Below are 18,999 nucleotides of genomic sequence, written 5' to 3' on the forward strand. Positions count from 1 at the left end.
TCTGCACCACAAGGGCTTACACCTGTGCTTCTACTTACCGCACCAGGCGACACCTGTGTTTACTTACGCACCAGGCCTGCCAACACCTTAGTCCGCTTCGTATTGCAACTACCAACATCTGTTTCACCCATGTGTCACAGCTACTGACATCTGTTTTCCCCACGTCCCACACCTCCCGACCCTGTTTTCCCCACGTATCACACCTGTCTTCCCTACGTCCCACACATGTCGACACGTATTTTCCGAACGCACCACACCTGTCGACCCTGTTTTTTCCCGCACAACACACCTGCCGATGCCTGTTTTCCCCTGTACCACACCTGCTGACACCTGTTTTCCCCACGTACCACACCTACTGACACCTGCTTCACCCAAGAGCCACACCTATTTTCCTTACTTACCACACCTGTTTTTCCCCACATACCACATCAACCAACACCTGTTTTCCCAACGTACCACACCTGTCGACAGTCTGTCTTCCCCACGTGCCTCACCTGCCAACACCTGTTTTCCCCACGTACGGCAGTTGTAACCGTAAGACCTCTGTACACAATGCATACGTGTGTGTGACCAGGAGGACAAAGGTTACTCTAGGAAAAACAAAACCAAAAAAAAACATCATTTAAAAGCCGTAAAGTCTTGGTTGAACCTGAGGGCGTGCCACGTCCCCATTAATCATCTGATGTTTGGCCGATGGGAAGCGTCGACAGCCAAGCGATGGTCCTGCTTAATGCGAGAGAGAGAGAGAGAGAGAGAGAGAGAGAGAGAGAGAGAGAGAGAGAGAGAGAGAGAGAGAGAGACGTGACGCAGCATTACATTGGAAATTTTTCAAATAAGCTTTTATCAAGATGTCCCCGCTCTCCAGCGCATGACGACGACACGACCCTTGAGCACGACGACACAACCCCTTGAGCACGACGGCACGACCCTTGAGCACGACGGCACGACCCTTGAGCGACGCGGTACTATCCTTGACCGCGACGACACGACCCTTGAGCGACGCGGTACGATCCTTGACCACAATGACAAGACCCCTTGAGCAACGCGGTACGATCCTTGACCACGACGACAGGACCCTTGAGCACGACGGGACGACCCCTTAGCTCCAAGGGTTACGACCTTTGGGTATCATGGTGGTACTACTCAAAATGACTCTTAATGATCAAGTTAAAGGTTAAAGTCGTGATCGAGGGTCGTTTTCGTCGTGCTCAAAGGTCGTTTTCGTCGTCCACAAAGGTCGTTTTCGTCGTGCTCAAAGGTCGTTTTCATCGTACTCAATGGTAGTTTTCGTCGTGCTCAAAGGTCGTTTTCGTCGTGCTCAAAGGTCGTTTTCATCGTGCTCAAAGGTCGTTTTCGTCGTGCTCAAATGTCGTTTTCGTCGTGCTCAAAGGTCGTTTTCATCGTGCTCAAAGGTCGTTTTCATCGTGCTCAAAGATCGTGTTCCTCGTGCTCAAAGATCGTGTTCCTCGTGCTCAAAGATCGTGTTCCTCGTGCTCAAAAGTCGTTTTCGTTGTGCTCAAAGGTCGTTGCGTCGTGCTCAAAGGTCTTCGTGTCGTGCGCAAAGGTCGTTTTCGTCGTGCTCAAAGGTCGTTGCGTCGTGCTCAAAGGCAGCACATTACATTTAAACCATATCTGAATTTCAATATAGATATTGAGAAAATTATACATCAAGTGGAATCCACCTCAATCACAGCGGTATACAAATAAACGAATATATATATATATATATATATATATATATATATATATATATATATATATATATATATATATATATACTCCCCTACTCCCCTCCAGTACCTGCTCAATTTTCCCGTCCTAGCGAAGTAGCGTCTGCACCAGATGACTGAACCTTCGAGGGATATTTCCTAGCTTGGTTCTGTATCTTCCTTCTATTTTTAGAAAACTAATGCAGGCGGGGAGGCTTACCAGTCCCCAGCTCCAGCCCTACTCTGTTCTCACAGACACGCTGAAAATACGGGGTTGGTATTCTGTGTCCCATATCCCAAGGGAATTCATCTATCTATCTATCTATATACCAAGATATATAACCTTTCATTAGTCTTACCATAGCGCAGTGGTGAGCCTCGAAAAGTGATGCTTTTAATTAAAACTTAAGGACAAAGACATGACTGATTCCCACACTTGAGATTCGCTTGCTATGATCCTTTACGAACTGTGCAAGTAAGACAAAATTCAACGAACCAAGGCAGAAGCGCATACTTGCTTGGACGCGCTTGGGCGGGACAAATAAACACACACACACACACACACACAATAAAGCCCCCCCCCAGTGGCGTCCAGACTCACAAACCTACCACCAGCATTAACCAGGAAGAACATAATTCCCGCCGGAGGTGTTAACGAAGCCAGAGCATAGCATCATCGCCCGCGTCGGATCACAGGCCGGTGAAGACGGAGGCACCAGAAGATAATTTGTATCACTGGTTAATTCGACTAACGACCCGCTGACACATCCCAACTGGTAAGGAGCTGTGCTCAAGACAATGATCTTTCGGTTTCCTTTTTTTTTTTCTTTTTCTATTTTGATGTAGTGACGCAGAGGTCGTTCGTTTAGGGTTATCTCCTCAAGGCCGTAGGGGGTCATTACAAACAAATGTGGTGGACGAAAAGTGTGAGGGGGAAAGCGACGTTGTTCGAGCGCCGGTGCTAACAAGCAAGCAGACGTCCATCACTAACAGCGGTGGGTGTCAGCTTTAGCGTGTGTGTGTGTGTGTGTGTGTGTGTGTGTGTGTGTGTTGGAAATCGACCAAACATTATTACATCCCCTTCCCCTCCCTCGACTCCTCCACACTACTCCACCACCCCTTCGGTAAATACACCCCTCTGGCCACAATCACGCCAAACAGTAGAGTCTTAACACGGCCTCTCACTTCAACGAGAGAACCGTCTCCACTTCCGGTACTGGACAGGGAACATCTGAGATTTACTAAGGGGGAAAACAGCACCTCGACAAAGGTCTACTTCGAGGAGCTGTATCGAGGTCCTCTCTCTCTCTCTCTCTCTCTCTCTCTCTCTCTCTCTCTCCAGCGAGAGGCGAGGTAAACCCCAGCAGTAGCCTAATTGCGATTTATAGACACGATAGCGAAAACCCACATCACCACACCAGCGTATCTTATGATCCAAATTAGCTCTATGGGGGGAGGAGGAGGAGGAGGAGGAGAGGAGACCACCTCCAACGTTCGTGATGATGAAGACAGAAAAGACCACCGTCGCCGCCGAGGGCGTCGGGCGCCCCGGGACCTGACGTCATTCTGATCATAACTCACGACACAATCGTAAACCACACCGTGAAGCACCAGCCACATGTACGACCAGCCCAGCCCGCGTAATGGTGTCCATGACTCGCCTCAACCTTCCAGGCATCAATTTGTTCTGTTTATTCTTGTACTTCCCCCACCCCCACCCTAAGAGCAACGAGAACCAATTCATAAGAGACCGCTCCAGGGGGAACTCGAGAGTGGGTGTTTGCAAACTCAAAAGCACAGGTTTACTCTGAACGGTGATTATCTGTTACTTATTCTGGCTCTGGAGACACACAATGCAGTCGTTGTGGTGATGAAAGAGAGAAACTGTATTTACATTGTGCTGTGTATTCGTACCCGCCTCTCTTAAGTCGGTATATAAGACACGCAGGAGATACCCTTATTCCAACATATAATAATAATAGAAAGAAATAATGATCATTTTTTTCGTTTCTAACATCTGCTCTTTAGCTATCACGTACAATGTACTGACACCAGAGCCTACTATCCACATCGAAGCCCTCCCATGGCATACTCTGACTGCTTCATATGCACTTGATTCATCTCTAGTGACTGCACTTCATCCACTTATACCAAATAGGTCCAACTCGATATATACCATACACACCTCTCGCCGTACTGAGAGCTTACGTCCAATAAGTTAAAACCTCCTTCACTCCAACTACCTGCCTCCTTTATGGGTCTCCCACTCACTCCTTCCACTTCTGATACACAATTCCTCCTAATCAGTTTTTCTTCACTCATCCTCTCCATATGTCCGAACCATTTCAGCACATCCTAGTCAGTTCTTTCACACAAACTGTTTTTACTACCACAATACTTCTCTCTTATACTGTCGTCCCTTACACGATCAATGTGCCTCACGCCACATCTCATCCTCAGGCACGTCATTTCCAACACGTCTAACCTCTTCCTTTCGTTTGCGTTCTGGGTGCAACACCCAAATCCATACAACCCCTGTCCAGACTGCTATACTATCAGATATACCCAGCCTTGCCCTCTCCCACATGCTTCTTCATCTATTGATAACTTTGGTACCCCCTTACCCACCCTATGACTCCAGTCCCCATAGTTCCATCTCGCTGTCACGTCCACTCCCTGGTACCTAAAGCACTCCACTTCCTCCGACTGCTCTCCATTCACTCTTAAATCACTATGTAGTCTCATCTTCCTACTACGTCTCACCACCTTACTTTTTGTTTCTATTTACACTAAATCCTCTCTTTTCACACACTCGCCAAGACTTTCGAGTTTTTCTCAAGAGAGCGCCACCAGAGGCGTGTCATCTGCAAACTGGTTCACCTCCCATGCCCTCTGCCTCCGAGAAATCCCCAACACAACATCATCAATAATAATAATAATAATAATAATAATAATCAATAATAATAATAATATTAATAATGATAATAACTAGTAATAACAATAGCTCAAGGTTCCTCGTCGTGTCAAGGTGATGCCCTTGTGCTCAGGGGGCCACACTATCGTATTCAATGGTCAAACTATCGTACTTTTGGGTCACACAGTCGTAGTGCTCAAAGGTCACGCCGTCGCGCTCAGGACGTTTCAAGCCCCGTGTATGGTGAAGCAAGTGAACGTCACACAACTCGCAGAACAAGGTCGACGTTCGATGAACACGGCTGAAAGCAAAGGACAGAGGACAGACAGACATGGCTCACCTGTCAGCTTCAGCTTGGCTGGCTGCCTGGATGGCTGCTCAAACTCCTCCCGTCGTCCTGACCTCACACTTACCTGGAAGAAAAAAAATATAAATGTTAATGTTGTTTAGAAGCAGCTTTGTCTACTGTACGAAGATACTGACGCAAAATATCCAAGGAAAAAAGAAAAGAAATGCCGACATCCTCCTTGCAAACCAGTGCCTACAATACAAAAAAATAAATCCTTACCGAGAAAATTAATAATATGATAGATAAACATATGTACAAAGCTAAAGGATATATTAATAGTAGGAAAAAAAAAAATTACATTAACAGACACAAACCTGTTGATCGCCTTCTCTCAAGCACTGCGTCTCCTCATGTTTGCTTTCATGTACCCTACACATCACAAGAGACTGGGCGTTCCCATCTGGTCTATTTGTCAAAAGATTTACGTCTGTGTTCCTAGACACTGAACACCACACACGTGTGTGCTCCACCTCAACCCCCCCCCCCCCAACACACACACACACACCTCATACGCACAACATGCGCGCGCGCATCCTGTGTCCCAGTAGAACGCTCAAGGATATTCATTATCTCATATATATATATATATATATACATATATATGTGTGTGTGTGTGTGTTGTGTGTGTGTGTGTGTGTGTGTGTGTGTGTGTGTTGGAAACACACCTGTAGACTATACTTTAAGATCGTGCTGCCAATACGAGCTGTCGCCGCTCGTACATGTCCGATTATTACTGCCTCCCTCGCATTTACCAACAAAATCTGTCAGCCGCCGTCAAAACCGTCCACCTCGCCACAATGCAACGTTAAGTGGTACCTGTCGTGCGGTAGTCGTGGTCGTGGTGCCTCCCCTCCCCTTGACAGCAGCAGCCATGGGAGGTGTGTGGTGATGTCAGAGCTCATAAAGACTCGTTCCCAACCTGATGAAAATTCTCATTTTGACATATATTCCATCCCCTCCCCCCATCCCTGAGCAAGATGATTGGTGCCTTTAATTGAGCGAGTCTGTGCATGACCCTTTGAGCAATAAGGGCTACGAACCTTGTGTATAATGGTTACGAGCCCTTGAGTATGGTGGCGTGTTCTTTGACCTGATGACCCTCTTTAAGGGTCATCTGCTCAAGGGACAGGTCATCATACCTTAAGGGTCTTAACCGATATACTCAATGGTTGTATACAGTCGTGCTCAAAGGTTACACCGTCGTGTCAAGGGTGATGCCCTTGTGCTCAGGGGGCCACACTATCGTATTCAATGGTCAAACTATCGTACTTTTGGGTCACACAGTCGTAGTGCTCAAAGGTCACGCCGTCGCGCTCAGGACGTTTCAAGCCCCGTGTATGGTGAAGCAAGTGAACGTCACACAACTCGCAGAAACGGTTTCGCCGTTCGATGAACACGGCTGAAAGCAAAGGACAGACAGACATGGCTCACCTGTCAGCTTCAGCTTGGCTGGCTGCCTGGATGGCTGCTCAAACTCCTCCCGTCGTCCTGACCTCACACTTACCTGGAAGAAAAAAAATATAAATGTTAATGTTGTTTAGAAGCAGCTTTGTCTACTGTACGAAGATACTGACGCAAAATATCCAAGGAAAAAAGAAAAGAAATGCCGACATCCTCCTTGCAAACCAGTGCCTACAATACAAAAAAATAAATCCTTACCGAGAAAATTAATAATATGATAGATAAACATATGTACAAAGCTAAAGGATATATTAATAGTAGGAAAAAAAAAAATTACATTAACAGACACAAACCTGTTGATCGCCTTCTCTCAAGCACTGCGTCTCCTCATGTTTGCTTTCATGTACCCTACACATCACAAGAGACTGGGCGTTCCCATCTGGTCTATTTGTCAAAAGATTTACGTCTGTGTTCCTAGACACTGAACACCACACACGTGTGTGCTCCACCTCAACCCCCCCCCCCCCAACACACACACACACACACACACCTCATACGCACAACATGCGCGCGCGCATCCTGTGTCCCAGTAGAACGCTCAAGGATATTCATTATCTCATATATATATATATATATATACATATATATGTGTGTGTGTGTGTTGGAAACACACCTGTAGACTATACTTTAAGATCGTGCTGCCAATACGAGCTGTCGCCGCTCGTACATGTCCGATTATTACTGCCTCCCTCGCATTTACCAACAAAATCTGTCAGCCGCCGTCAAAACCGTCCACCTCGCCACAATGCAACGTTAAGTGGTACCTGTCGTGCGGTAGTCGTGGTCGTGGTGCCTCCCCTCCCCTTGACAGCAGCAGCCATGGGAGGTGTGTGGTGATGTCAGAGCTCATAAAGACTCGTTCCCAACCTGATGAAAATTCTCATTTTGACATATATTCCATCCCCTCCCCCCATCCCTGAGCAAGATGACTGGTGCCTTTAATTGAGCGAGTCTGTGCATGACCCTTTGAGCAATAAGGGCTACGAACCTTGTGCATAATGGTTACGAGCCCTTGAGTATGGTGGCGTGTTCTTTGACCTGATGACCCTCTTTAAGGGTCATCTGCTCAAGGGACAGGTCATCATACCTTAAGGGTCTTAACCGATATACTCAATGGTTGTATACAGCTGTGCTCAAGGGTTATACCGTCGTGCTTAAAGGTTACACCGTCGTGTCAAGGGTGATGCCCTTGTGCTCAGGGGGCCACACTATCGTATTCAATGGTCAAACTATCGTACTTTTGGGTCACACAGTCGTCATGAAGGGGTCACACAGTCGTAGTGCTCAAAGGTCACGCCGTCGCGCTCAGGACGTTTCAAGCCCCGTGTATGGTGAAGCAAGTGAACGTCACACAACTCGCAGAACACGGTCGCCGTTCGATGAACACGGCTGAAAGCAAAGGACAGAGGACAGACAGACATGGCTCACCTGTCAGCTTCAGCTTGGCTGGCTGCCTGGATGGCTGCTCAAACTCCTCCCGTCGTCCTGACCTCACACTTACCTGGAAGAAAAAAATATAAATGTTAATGTTGTTTAGAAGCAGCTTTGTCTACTGTACGAAGATACTGACGCAAAATATCCAAGGAAAAAAGAAAAGAAATGCCGACATCCTCCTTGCAAACCAGTGCCTACAATACAAAAAAATAAATCCTTACCGAGAAAATTAATAATATGATAGATAAACATATCTACAAAGCTAAAGGATATATTAATAGTAGGAAAAAAAAAATTACATTAACAGACACAAACCTGTTGATCGCCTTCTCTCAAGCACTGCGTCTCCTCATGTTTGCTTTCATGTACCCTACACATCACAAGAGACTGGGTGTTCCCATCTGGTCTATTTGTCAAAAGATTTACGTCTGTGTTCCTAGACACTGAACACCACACACGTGTGTGCTCCACCTCAACCCCCCCCCCCCAACACACACACAACACACACACACACACACACACACACACACACACACCTCATACGCACAACATGCGCGCGCGCATCCTGTGTCCCAGTAGAACGCTCAAGGATATTCATTATCTCATATATATATATATATATATATATATATATATATACATATATATGTGTGTGTGTGTGTGTGTGTGTGTGTGTGTGTGACGCACACACACTTCATTTGGGCTTTAGTGTTACGAGGTCATCGCGAGACAAAACCCACTAAGGTTATCTAATACACCACGTTCGTACTTGTACCCAACCCCACCCCACTCCTCTTCGTCCTCACCAAAATCCTTCAGCACGACACGAAGGTACGACCTTTTGAACACGACGGGTACGACACCTTCAAGTATTATGGTGAAGCTAAAGGGTCGTCAATAGTCATGCTTATGAGTTGTGCCGTCGTGCTCATTGCTCGTCCCGTCGTGTTCAAGGGTTGTAACGATCGTGTTCAAGGGTCGTATCGTCGTGCTCAAGGGTCGTATCGTCATGTTCAAGGGTCGTATCGTCGTGTTCCAGGGATGCATGGATATTAATCCACGGATATCACGATAAATCAGGATGATTTTATGACTTTGTAATTACTGAGGTCGTTCAAATCAAAGCCTGACGAGCAACATCGAAAACATCAAAAACGATCAAACAATCAACGAGCTATGACTGAAAATTGGACGTAAAGACCACCTGTCTTGGTTTGGTTTGGGGTCAGCTGGGTTGGTGCGAGTTTAAGGAGACAAGAACGAGCTAGGTTGGGTTATCGCTTGGCTAGGTCAGCAACGGGTTGGTTCGGCTGTGTTGCGTTAACACAGGAGAGGTTAGGTTGGGTTAGCATGGGAGAGGTTGTGTTCAATAAACCTGGGAGAGGTTGGGCTGGGTTAGCATGGACTGGGTTAGATTAGGGTGGGCTGGATAGCAAGAACTTGGTTGGGTTAGGTATGCACGAGTGTGGTTGGCTTAGGTTAGCAGGAGGGGTAGCATGGGCCGAGTTAGCATGGAGGTAGGGTAGGTTGATTCACCAGGGGCTAGGTTGGATTTTAGCTATGCTGATTTAGGTTTGTCAGAATCTATCTGGGTTACCTTATGCGACTGAAAATTCGAAAATGCTACATTATGTTAAAATCAGTTTTGTGTTTTCTAGCTATTCTAGGTTGGGTTAAATGAAGAGGAGTGACATATACCTTCCTTAACCAGAATCCCTATCAATGACGTCCCACAGCACTAAGGAAGCTGGCCACGTCCGCTCAGCGTGCCCAGCAGTAAAGAAGTTTGGCGATGATGTGTGAACGTGGGACACGAGCGCATGACAAGCAAGCAAGTATTCAGTGTCTTCAGTATGGAACTTGCGTGTCAGGCATGAGGAGGGGAAGGATGATGGGAGGGTCTTGCTATACGTTGAGTAGTTGTTTATAATATTGGGTGGCATCCGGTAAGACGCCAAGATACCATAACTCGTGCAAGTACGTCTCCAGAAAATAAATGATGATACTGAGGTTGGACGACCTCTCATCAATTGACCTCTGGCGTCCAATGGATTCCTAGAGGCATTAGAAGTTTAGGGAGATACAACTTCCCTGTGCTCAGAAAACCAGCAAGTTTCTGCTCTACTTTTCTTTTTCTTCTAAAGGTTTAGCGTTGCGAGTTTCAGGTTCATCTACGCATTATTACACCTTCACTGCAGCTTGTATCTGTTTTTCCAAAACTCACCCGCATCAACCAGTTCTCTCACACGTTTTGGTAAAAAAAGAATAACAGTGGACACAAATCTTTTTAAACATCTAATAAAATCCAAAAATATATAAGCTTTTATTTACATATCTAAAGAAGTCTGCCAAAAAAAAATGAACCCAATGAATAATAACCCCAAAAGAGGAACAAGTTGAAGAGGAAATGAAATCTTCAGCAACGGTAATTCCAGCTATGAGTACGTTAGTTTAGGGCAGGTAACGGTGTACTGGTTTCTGCCAAGGCACTAAAGTAGGTCTTATGAGCGCGGCAAAGGCTACCAAAAGAAGGCCTTAGTGTACCAGAGGCCTCCATGTGAAGGTCTTAGCACGCCAGACGTTAACAAAAGGTCTTCGGAAGCCAGAAACTACTACAACTAGTCAACAAAAGAAGGCTCTTACCATGGCTCAGACTTACAAAACTGTGTCTTTGCGTGTCAGAAGCTGACTAATAAAGTCTTACCGTAGCAGAAGTTAACCAAAAGGTCTTTAGTGTCTTAGAAGCTAACCAAAATAAGGTCTTGCCATGCCAGAACCTAAACAAAAGAAGGTCTTACCATGACAGAGGCTAACAAAAGAAGATCTTAGCGTGCCAGAAGGCCTCCAAAAAGAAGGTCTTATTCGCATCCTGAAGGTTACAGAAGAAGGGATGGGAGGAGAGAACCCTGCAACAGGGAGGCCAACACCCACGTCAAAGCAATTTGTTCGACGTCAGTTTATCCAGCAGATCTGGGAGGGAGGGTCACGACCAGGCCTGGAGGGCGGGGTCGTCAGTATGCTAAGTCTGTGGTCGCTCAATGATACCGCACCGTACTGGCTTTTACCCTGGGGGACGGATGGGGTACGTCCCGTCACGAACATAACTGCAGCGCCGAGCAGTTCAGCCGAGAGCGATCCAACCTCGACACGAACATGGGTTCCGTGTTAAGCAAGTGGACCGGAGGCTCAAAGGCTCATCAGGAACAACGACCGCAGCGATAAAGAAGTGAAGCAGAAGCTTCAGACTCCTCTCGAACATGACTGCAGTGATGAGTGAGGCAACTGAGAGCGTTTTGTCTCCTCTCGAACATGACTGCAGTGATGAGCGAGCCAATGGGGAGCGTTCAGTCTCATCTCGAACACGACTGCAGTGATGAGAAAGTGAACCAGAGGCTTTCGTCTCATCACAGACATGACTGCGGCGCTATACAATTGAACCAGAAGCTTCAAGTCTCACGAAGAACATGACTGCAGTGCTGAGCAAGCGAGGACCGTGAAATATCTTCTCGAACACGACTGTAGTTCTAAGAAAGCTATATGGGAGAACCAAAGATATACAACGATTAAACAAATGCTCTCTCTCTCTCTCTCTCTCTCTCTCTCTCTATATATATATATATATATATATATATATATATATATATATATATTGGAAAGGATCACAATTTTGCGTGTGATCAAGTATATTCCTAAGAGTCCACGGGGAAAATCAAACAAGATAAGTTCCCAAGTGCACTTTTGTGTAATAATCACATCATCAGGGGAGACACAAGAAAGAAATATAAAAGTCAGTTGATATACAACGAAGAGACGTAGCTAGGACGCCATTTGGTAAACATGCGATTGTCCAAAAATAACCACCAGAGGTCTTGGTTGGGTAACTCTAGAGTGTGTACATACACACAGTAGTAGAGACATGGTACATACATACATACATACATACATACGAGGTTAAGAAACGAGTGTAAAGCTCTATCCCCGTAACATACAAAAAGTATTCACACACACACACACACACACACACACACACACACACACACACACACACAACAATAATCAAATACAGTAATCACAAAAAAATCTAAGTGTGGGAGGCAGGAACCTTGGGTATCTAAGTGCCATTCGACCTCCAGCAAGAACATGCCGCTCATAAACCTAGCCGATTCCTCGACCTTCTGCATCTCAAATAAATCACCAACAGTATTCTTATCCAAGCACGACCCTACTGCGGTTCTTACTACCAGCTCATCCTTTAATTACGCCATATTTACTTACCCTGAGCTGAACAACCCCTCCGCACGACAATGGCTTCAACAAACACACGTCTTCGCTCGCACTCCTCGATGCTGATGGAGAGCACTCGCCTCCCGTGATGGCCGTACTGGCGCTCAACGAGAGACACGGGCGCCTTCATTATATCCCACCAGACAATAGCGGCCGTGTTCCATATACATCAACTACAAGGATACGTTGACAATACATACGTCATCGTCGGCAGGCACCAAAACAATGCAACATTCTCCGTTCCTCTAAAACTGCACCATCACCACCACCAACCCCCGGCACAGCACCCCTCACCCCGATTAACGTTGGCTGTTGCCTCAGTGGTACGAACGGAATTCACTCACACCGCGCTGCATTCCCCTCAACATCTCTGATCCAGCGAAGGATCATGCAATCAGGGGTACGGGGGAAAAGAGAATATTCAAGGGATGATTCTTTGGGAGAATCACAGGGGGGGAGTGATTGCGTATGCTCATGCATGATTCTTAACGACGAATCACAAAGGAGGGGAGGCGAAGACACTGTCCCTACTCTCCATGTTACCGGACCCTGCCTGCAAGTGGTTACACCTGGGGGAGGGAGAGAGAGGTGACCAACGGTGAGGCTGTACCATCCTCAGTGGCTGCATAAGGGTAGCTCTCCCTGCGAGAGAGCTTACCATTTTCCCTGCAAAGGTTGCAACACAGGCTGCAAGAACACCAGAAAAGGGGGTCCTGTGGTTGTATTATCATAATGATAATAATAATAAATAATAATATAATAATAATAAAATAATAATAATAATAATGAGTATAGTAATAAAAATGATAATATATCATTATTAATAATAATTAATAATAATAATAACAATAATAATGATAAAGATAATAACTTCCAAATGAAAAACTCATTTAAGGCTATACTGATTAAACTGTGTCTATGCTAAAATTCATTCTCGCCCTCCATGTTGTACCTGCTGTTGGGCGCGCCTTCCTGGGAGCAGTTAGGCTGCACTAAGTTTGCTTGTGGTCGATTCTCCTACTTCCGTCTCCCAGTCAACAAATGGCACTATCGTCATGGATCACGTTGAGCAGGCAACGCGCCTGTGTGATGGGCCAACGTGTGACCGACGTGTTCCCGAGAACTGGCAATCTGTGCTCAGCTGTCAGTCAGTTTCGCTAGACATACCTCAAGGGACATAATCATATACATTTTCTATCTCTATATCTTTTTTTTTCTTTTTCCTGTTGTTAATGTGTCGAGCCCTCGCTATACGAATGGTCGTTGTACGAATCCCCAATAGACGAATTTTCGTTATACTGCTACATTCGTTGACACAGACACCATAAGTAACCCAGTCCTCCTCCACACTCACTACTGGAGCGAGACACTATACACCACTGTGCCAATGTGCTCAAGAATGAGTCGTCTATTCGTGGCTGAAGAGGAGGTTGAAGTCGAGTGTAACTCCAGTCAGCTTCTCTCTCTCTCTCTCTCTCTCTCTCTCTCTCTCTCTCTCTCTCTCTCTCTCTCTCTAGAAATCTAAGAATATGAAGCGGAAGCAGATTTCTTTAAAGGGACAAAACTCCGTCCTGACCTAACCCGCTGAGACTACCACTCCAAGGATATACACAATGCGGTAATACTGCTGACAATAAAACAATAGTAAATTTCTGTGTCAGTACTTACGATCAGGTTAATAGTTACGACTGGGTTATCACTTACGACTAGGTTAATACGACTGGGTTAACACTTACGATCAGGTTACTACTTACGACTGGGTTAACACTTACGACTAGGTTAATACTTACGACTGGGTCAACACTTACGACTAGGTTAATACTTACGACTGGGTTATCACTTACGACTAGGTTAATACTTACGACTGGGTCAACACTTACGACTAGGTTAATACTTACGACTGGGTTAACACTTACGACTAGGTTAATACTTACGACTGGGTCAACACTTACGACTAGGTTAATACTTACGACTGGGTTATCACTTACGACTAGGTTAATACTTACGACTGGGTTATCACTTACGACTAGGTTAATACTTACGACTGGGTTAACACTTACGACTAGGTTAATACTTACGACTGGGTTAACACCTACGATTAGGTTAATACTTACGATTAAGTTAACACTTACGATTAGGCTAATGCTTACAACTGGGTTAACACTTGCGATCACGTTAACACTTACGATCAGGTTAAGACTTACGTTAGTTTCATACGATTACGTAAATACTTACTATCTATCACCAGGATAGACAAGTTTTCTTAAAGACATGTACAGAACAGAAAAAAAGAGTCAAGTCCGATTCACGCATAAATACACAACTAATATACATCCATACGTGTATTATATAAACAGATACACGTCTAGCATGAACAAAGACGTATCCAAAACAAATACATACACCCCCAACACAATACGTCAATACATACATACATTTTGTCTAAAATAAATATATGCGTGTTTGAAACGACAACATACGCGTTGAACTTAACACACAGGCATTCATAGTTAATAAACAGGCGTCTCACTTTAATAAACATGCCTCTAACATAAACTCATCCCCTTCTAACGTGAATACACGCACTTCTAACGTAAACAAACACGCGTCTGATTATAATCACACACGCATGTACCTATAATGAAGATTTCGCATTCAAGGGAGTCCGTTGGGTACATCACGGATGCAAACCCTGCCATGATCAGCCAAGATCACAGCTTTCATAAATCAAGAAAGGATTTCTTTCGAATGAAAACCAGAAAGACTATGACGGGAGCACAGACAAGTGGGGAAGGAGGAGGCATATGGAAACAGACGTCACTTTCTGGACTAAGTGTGTGTTGGAGAGAGAGAGAGAGAGAGAGAGAGAGAGAGAGAGAGAGGGGGGGGGGGGGGGAAGAAAATATGAAACCTCTACAGCAACACTAACGTCTACAAACACGAAAATTTCAGTGAACAAAGATAAAAAAAAAAACACGCACACCTGAATGCCAGAAGAAATTAATAGGAAAACCAGACAAAAAAATCAAATAACTGAGATGACGAGATGCGCCAGGAAACCGCACCACGGACATCAGCTGATGACGAGGGCTGGACTACCCAGACACTCACAAGGAAGCGGACTTACCAGCATAACTACACGCTTCAAGTCTGGGTTCTATGGCCCTCATGAAGCCAACGGACACGAACGGGACAGGAAGACTGTAAGTGAAGTCCCAAATGTCCCTTAGCAGCTACAGAATAACGAAGAAGGTACGAGGGAAGCCAGAGCAGGAGAGATAGAGAGAAAAAAAAAATCAGGTGGTGTAAAATGAGGCAATACAGAATACCACTACTACTACTATTAATAATAATAATAATAATAATAAATAATAATAAATAATAATAATAATAATAAATGATAATAATAATAATAATAATAATAATAATAATAATAATAATGATAATAATAATAATAATAACGAATGAGACTCCCATGGTGTAGCGGTTAGCGTCCCTGGCCGTGACGCTTTCACGGGCAGCCAAGGGTCGAGCGAATAGGTCCGAATCCTGATTGCGGCAGTCGGTCCACAGTCAACTCAGCTGTTCTTCCACCCCAAGGGGCTGGTCGATAAAATGGGTACCTGGTGTAGGCTAGCGGTTCAAAAAACACAAAGAGGATACAGAGTGCGCAAAATGTCCAGAACTGTGGGGCCTCCTCAATGACTGAATTACGTCGTTAGTTACACAGTGAGACAAGTGTTAACATGGATTGGGCAAACTGAATAAACCATTCGGCAATGTAAATGGCAAGTGATGTTTACAACAGCTGAACAACAATGACTGGATTTCGGATCGAGATACAGAGCAAACGAACCACTTACAACAACAAGAAAGTTATGATTTTCTTCAAGTGTTCGAAAGTAGATCGTTGCTATGGATGAAATGCTGAACACACATCTTGCAATGTCTCAGCAAGAATCGTCTCTGAACTCTCTAATGATACAGTAGTCAAGTACACAGTGATGCAGGGCGAGGCTCTGAGTAGAAGCTTCGCTGGCAAAGTTTACATTATGGTCTACGTTATATCCACAGCCCAGCCCAACTCGGGCGACAATATCGTCAAGGTGTCCACTGATCTCGCCGGTGGATTATACATGACAGCTAGAGACTGAGTATGAACGAATGTGGTCTTTTCCAAGCGCTACCTCGCGCGCATGCGGGGGAAGGGGGGGTTGCCATTTCATGAATAAAGAGAATGAATAAAGGCAGCAAGTATGAATTATGTACATGTGTATATGTCTGTGTATGTATATATGTATACGTTGAAATGTATAGGTATGTATAGGTGCGTGTGTGGACGTGTATGTATATATATGTGTATGTGGGTGGGTTGGGCCATTCTCTCGTCTGTTTCCTTGCACTACCTCGCTGACGCGGGAGACAGCGAAAACGTATATATATATATATATATATATATATATATATATATATATATATATATATATATATATATATGCACACACATACACGTGTGTACTGTGTGTGTGTGTGTGTGTGTGTGTTTTCGCATGATATCAATACTATGACGGTAGATGGATCTGCCTGTTTTCACTTCCACTTCTTCAGAGCCTAAAGGATTTCGTTCCTGCTCTCTCCGAATGATGGCTCCAAAGGCACCCGCAGGCAGACCCAGCGGGTAATCACCTTCATCCTTCAAGGCAGAAGCCCCTGCCAGCTCACCAGCCTCATCATACACTCAAAGTCCAATATGTGACGGAACCCAAGGGAAGGTGGACTCTAAGCCCACCAGGAGTAATCTGGTTACACCTGTGTCGTGCATCAGACATAAGCATATCGGAACCGTACTAGTGAAGCGAGTTTAAGGCAGGCAATGAGGAAAGAGATTCACATATCACACCATCAATCATCGAGTTTTCAACAATTCGTAAGGGTCATATGTATAGCAAACAGTTCCGTTTGGAGTGTGAATTTATTATCCCTGACACTGAATTTCAAATCATAAAAAAAACGCAAGTACGCTTTAGCAAAGCCTATTCATGTTCGGCTCCTTCAACTACATCTACAAAATAGAGGGTATGAATGATTATCGTGATATGACAAAGGGACCACTGAATGAAAGAAAAAAAAAAAGGAAAATCAGATTACAGCTGTCCCACGCTGGCCTGCGGATGTCACCTGAGCAACATACTGTAGTATAGTATAGTATATTATAGTATAGTACAGTATAGTATAGTATAGTACAGTATAGTATAGTAATGTAAGACCGCGTGGCCAGCCCTGATCTTCCTCCTAAGTCATATAACATCCCTCGACGCTGGCAAACACTAAATGCACCGCTACGACATTACACAATAACACTAACAGCGAATGGAGGTCTCTCTCCACCAACTGGCCCAGAATCCTCGGCCAGTTTGTCACCATCAAATACGTTTTAACAACTGAGGAAAATAGGCAGGCAATCCCAAAAGGAAACTGCTGGTCATCACAGCCTTATCTTATTTCAACCACGTAAGCAACACAGCCATGGTAAATACACAACAGGTAATTTCTTTTACACGATCTCTTCCCCTTACCTCCCTACCCCCACCCCCTCCTTCATAAAAACAAAAGTATAGCCCAGCAGTTACGGTGAGATGGAACACTTCCGAAAATTTGTGACATTTGTCCATCGATGAGCTAACACTGAGAGAATGACGAATGAATATGGTAGGTATGGAGGTGAATGGAAGGTTTCAGACAAGGATTTGTTAAGTGTAGAAGAGGAAGAATTTTAGCGAAGTGTGTGTGGACGTGGAACACACTACTGCACGGGTCGTAGGATGTGGATATGGAAGTGGATATGGCAGTGGAAGTGGTATGGCAGGGGTGGCACGTGGAGCACAACGCATAGGACGTAAGACATGGGCGTGGGAGTGGACTAGCAAGGCGAGCATGGGAGATCACAAGGAAGGCAGGCAGTCGTCAACTGGCAAAACAAGTGCTGGTGTTGTTAAATAGGACAATCGGACCTTAGATGGTAGAGTGGACCTCGGCAATGGCTAGACTGCTGCTTTTAACTACCGCTGTAGTTAGAAGGGGGGAGAGGGATGGGAGGAGATGGGGGTGGTGGCGAGTGGTTTCGGGTGGGAATAGAGAAAAATGCATGCTAGGGTAGAGGTGTGTGGAGGGGTAGGAAGTGGGTGATGTGTGGTAGATAGGGGTGACACGTGTAAGGAGTAATGTAAGGGAAGGATGAGGGTGGGGTTGGTATGAAGAAGGTGGTACAGCGAAGGAGGAAAAGGACTAACTGAATCAGAAATCATTACCCACGGCAACAAAAACTGTCTCACCTGCACATACAGAGTCCGCTCTGGGTAGGGTAGAGCCATGACACGAGCCTCATTTCAATATGCTTTTCCGCGTTGAACCTGCCCACCAGTCACGGCCAACTGTCCTGATCCCAACAAATGGATCCACACCGTCACACGCTGCACGAGACGTGGCCGCTCCTGAGGACTTCGTAAATATTCTGTCGGGATTATCTTGTCTGATTTGGTGACCAGCAGTGTGGAGGACAAGGCTTTCTCAACGAAGAAAACAACCCACGTCAAAAACTCTCCGACCCTCGTTCACGGAGCGCTGTATGGACTTGAGCCTCTTCATACGGTGCCTCTCTTCCATAGAACAAGACACTGGGAGCCGAAGGTGATACACCAGAAGGCTACAGCATCAGGGAAGGGATCCACTGCCACCTCCATAACGATCCGTCTGTCTTCTGCAGCTGTTTGGTCTTCCTTGGTGGACATGACCTCGAACGATCGCGTAGGTTTACCCTCCTCGTCCAGTCGTCTACACCGCATGTGAAA

General features: G+C 45.3%; 1 protein-coding gene across 1 annotated transcript in view; it reads right to left on the reverse strand.

Annotated features, from left to right (window-relative positions):
- Positions 1-18,661, reverse strand: part of LOC139750820 (uncharacterized) — a 524,911-nt gene extending 506,250 nt beyond the window's left edge. The window contains exon 1 of the mRNA XM_071665587.1: positions 18,484-18,661. Within this exon, the coding sequence (XP_071521688.1) occupies positions 18,484-18,522 (39 nt within the window). The 5' untranslated portion in view covers positions 18,523-18,661. The remainder of the gene's footprint in view (positions 1-18,483) is intronic.
- Positions 18,662-18,999: the final 338 nt, after the last annotated feature.

Source organism: Panulirus ornatus, chromosome 10 (genome assembly GCF_036320965.1).
Source record: "Panulirus ornatus isolate Po-2019 chromosome 10, ASM3632096v1, whole genome shotgun sequence".
NCBI lineage: Eukaryota > Metazoa > Arthropoda > Malacostraca > Decapoda > Palinuridae > Panulirus > Panulirus ornatus.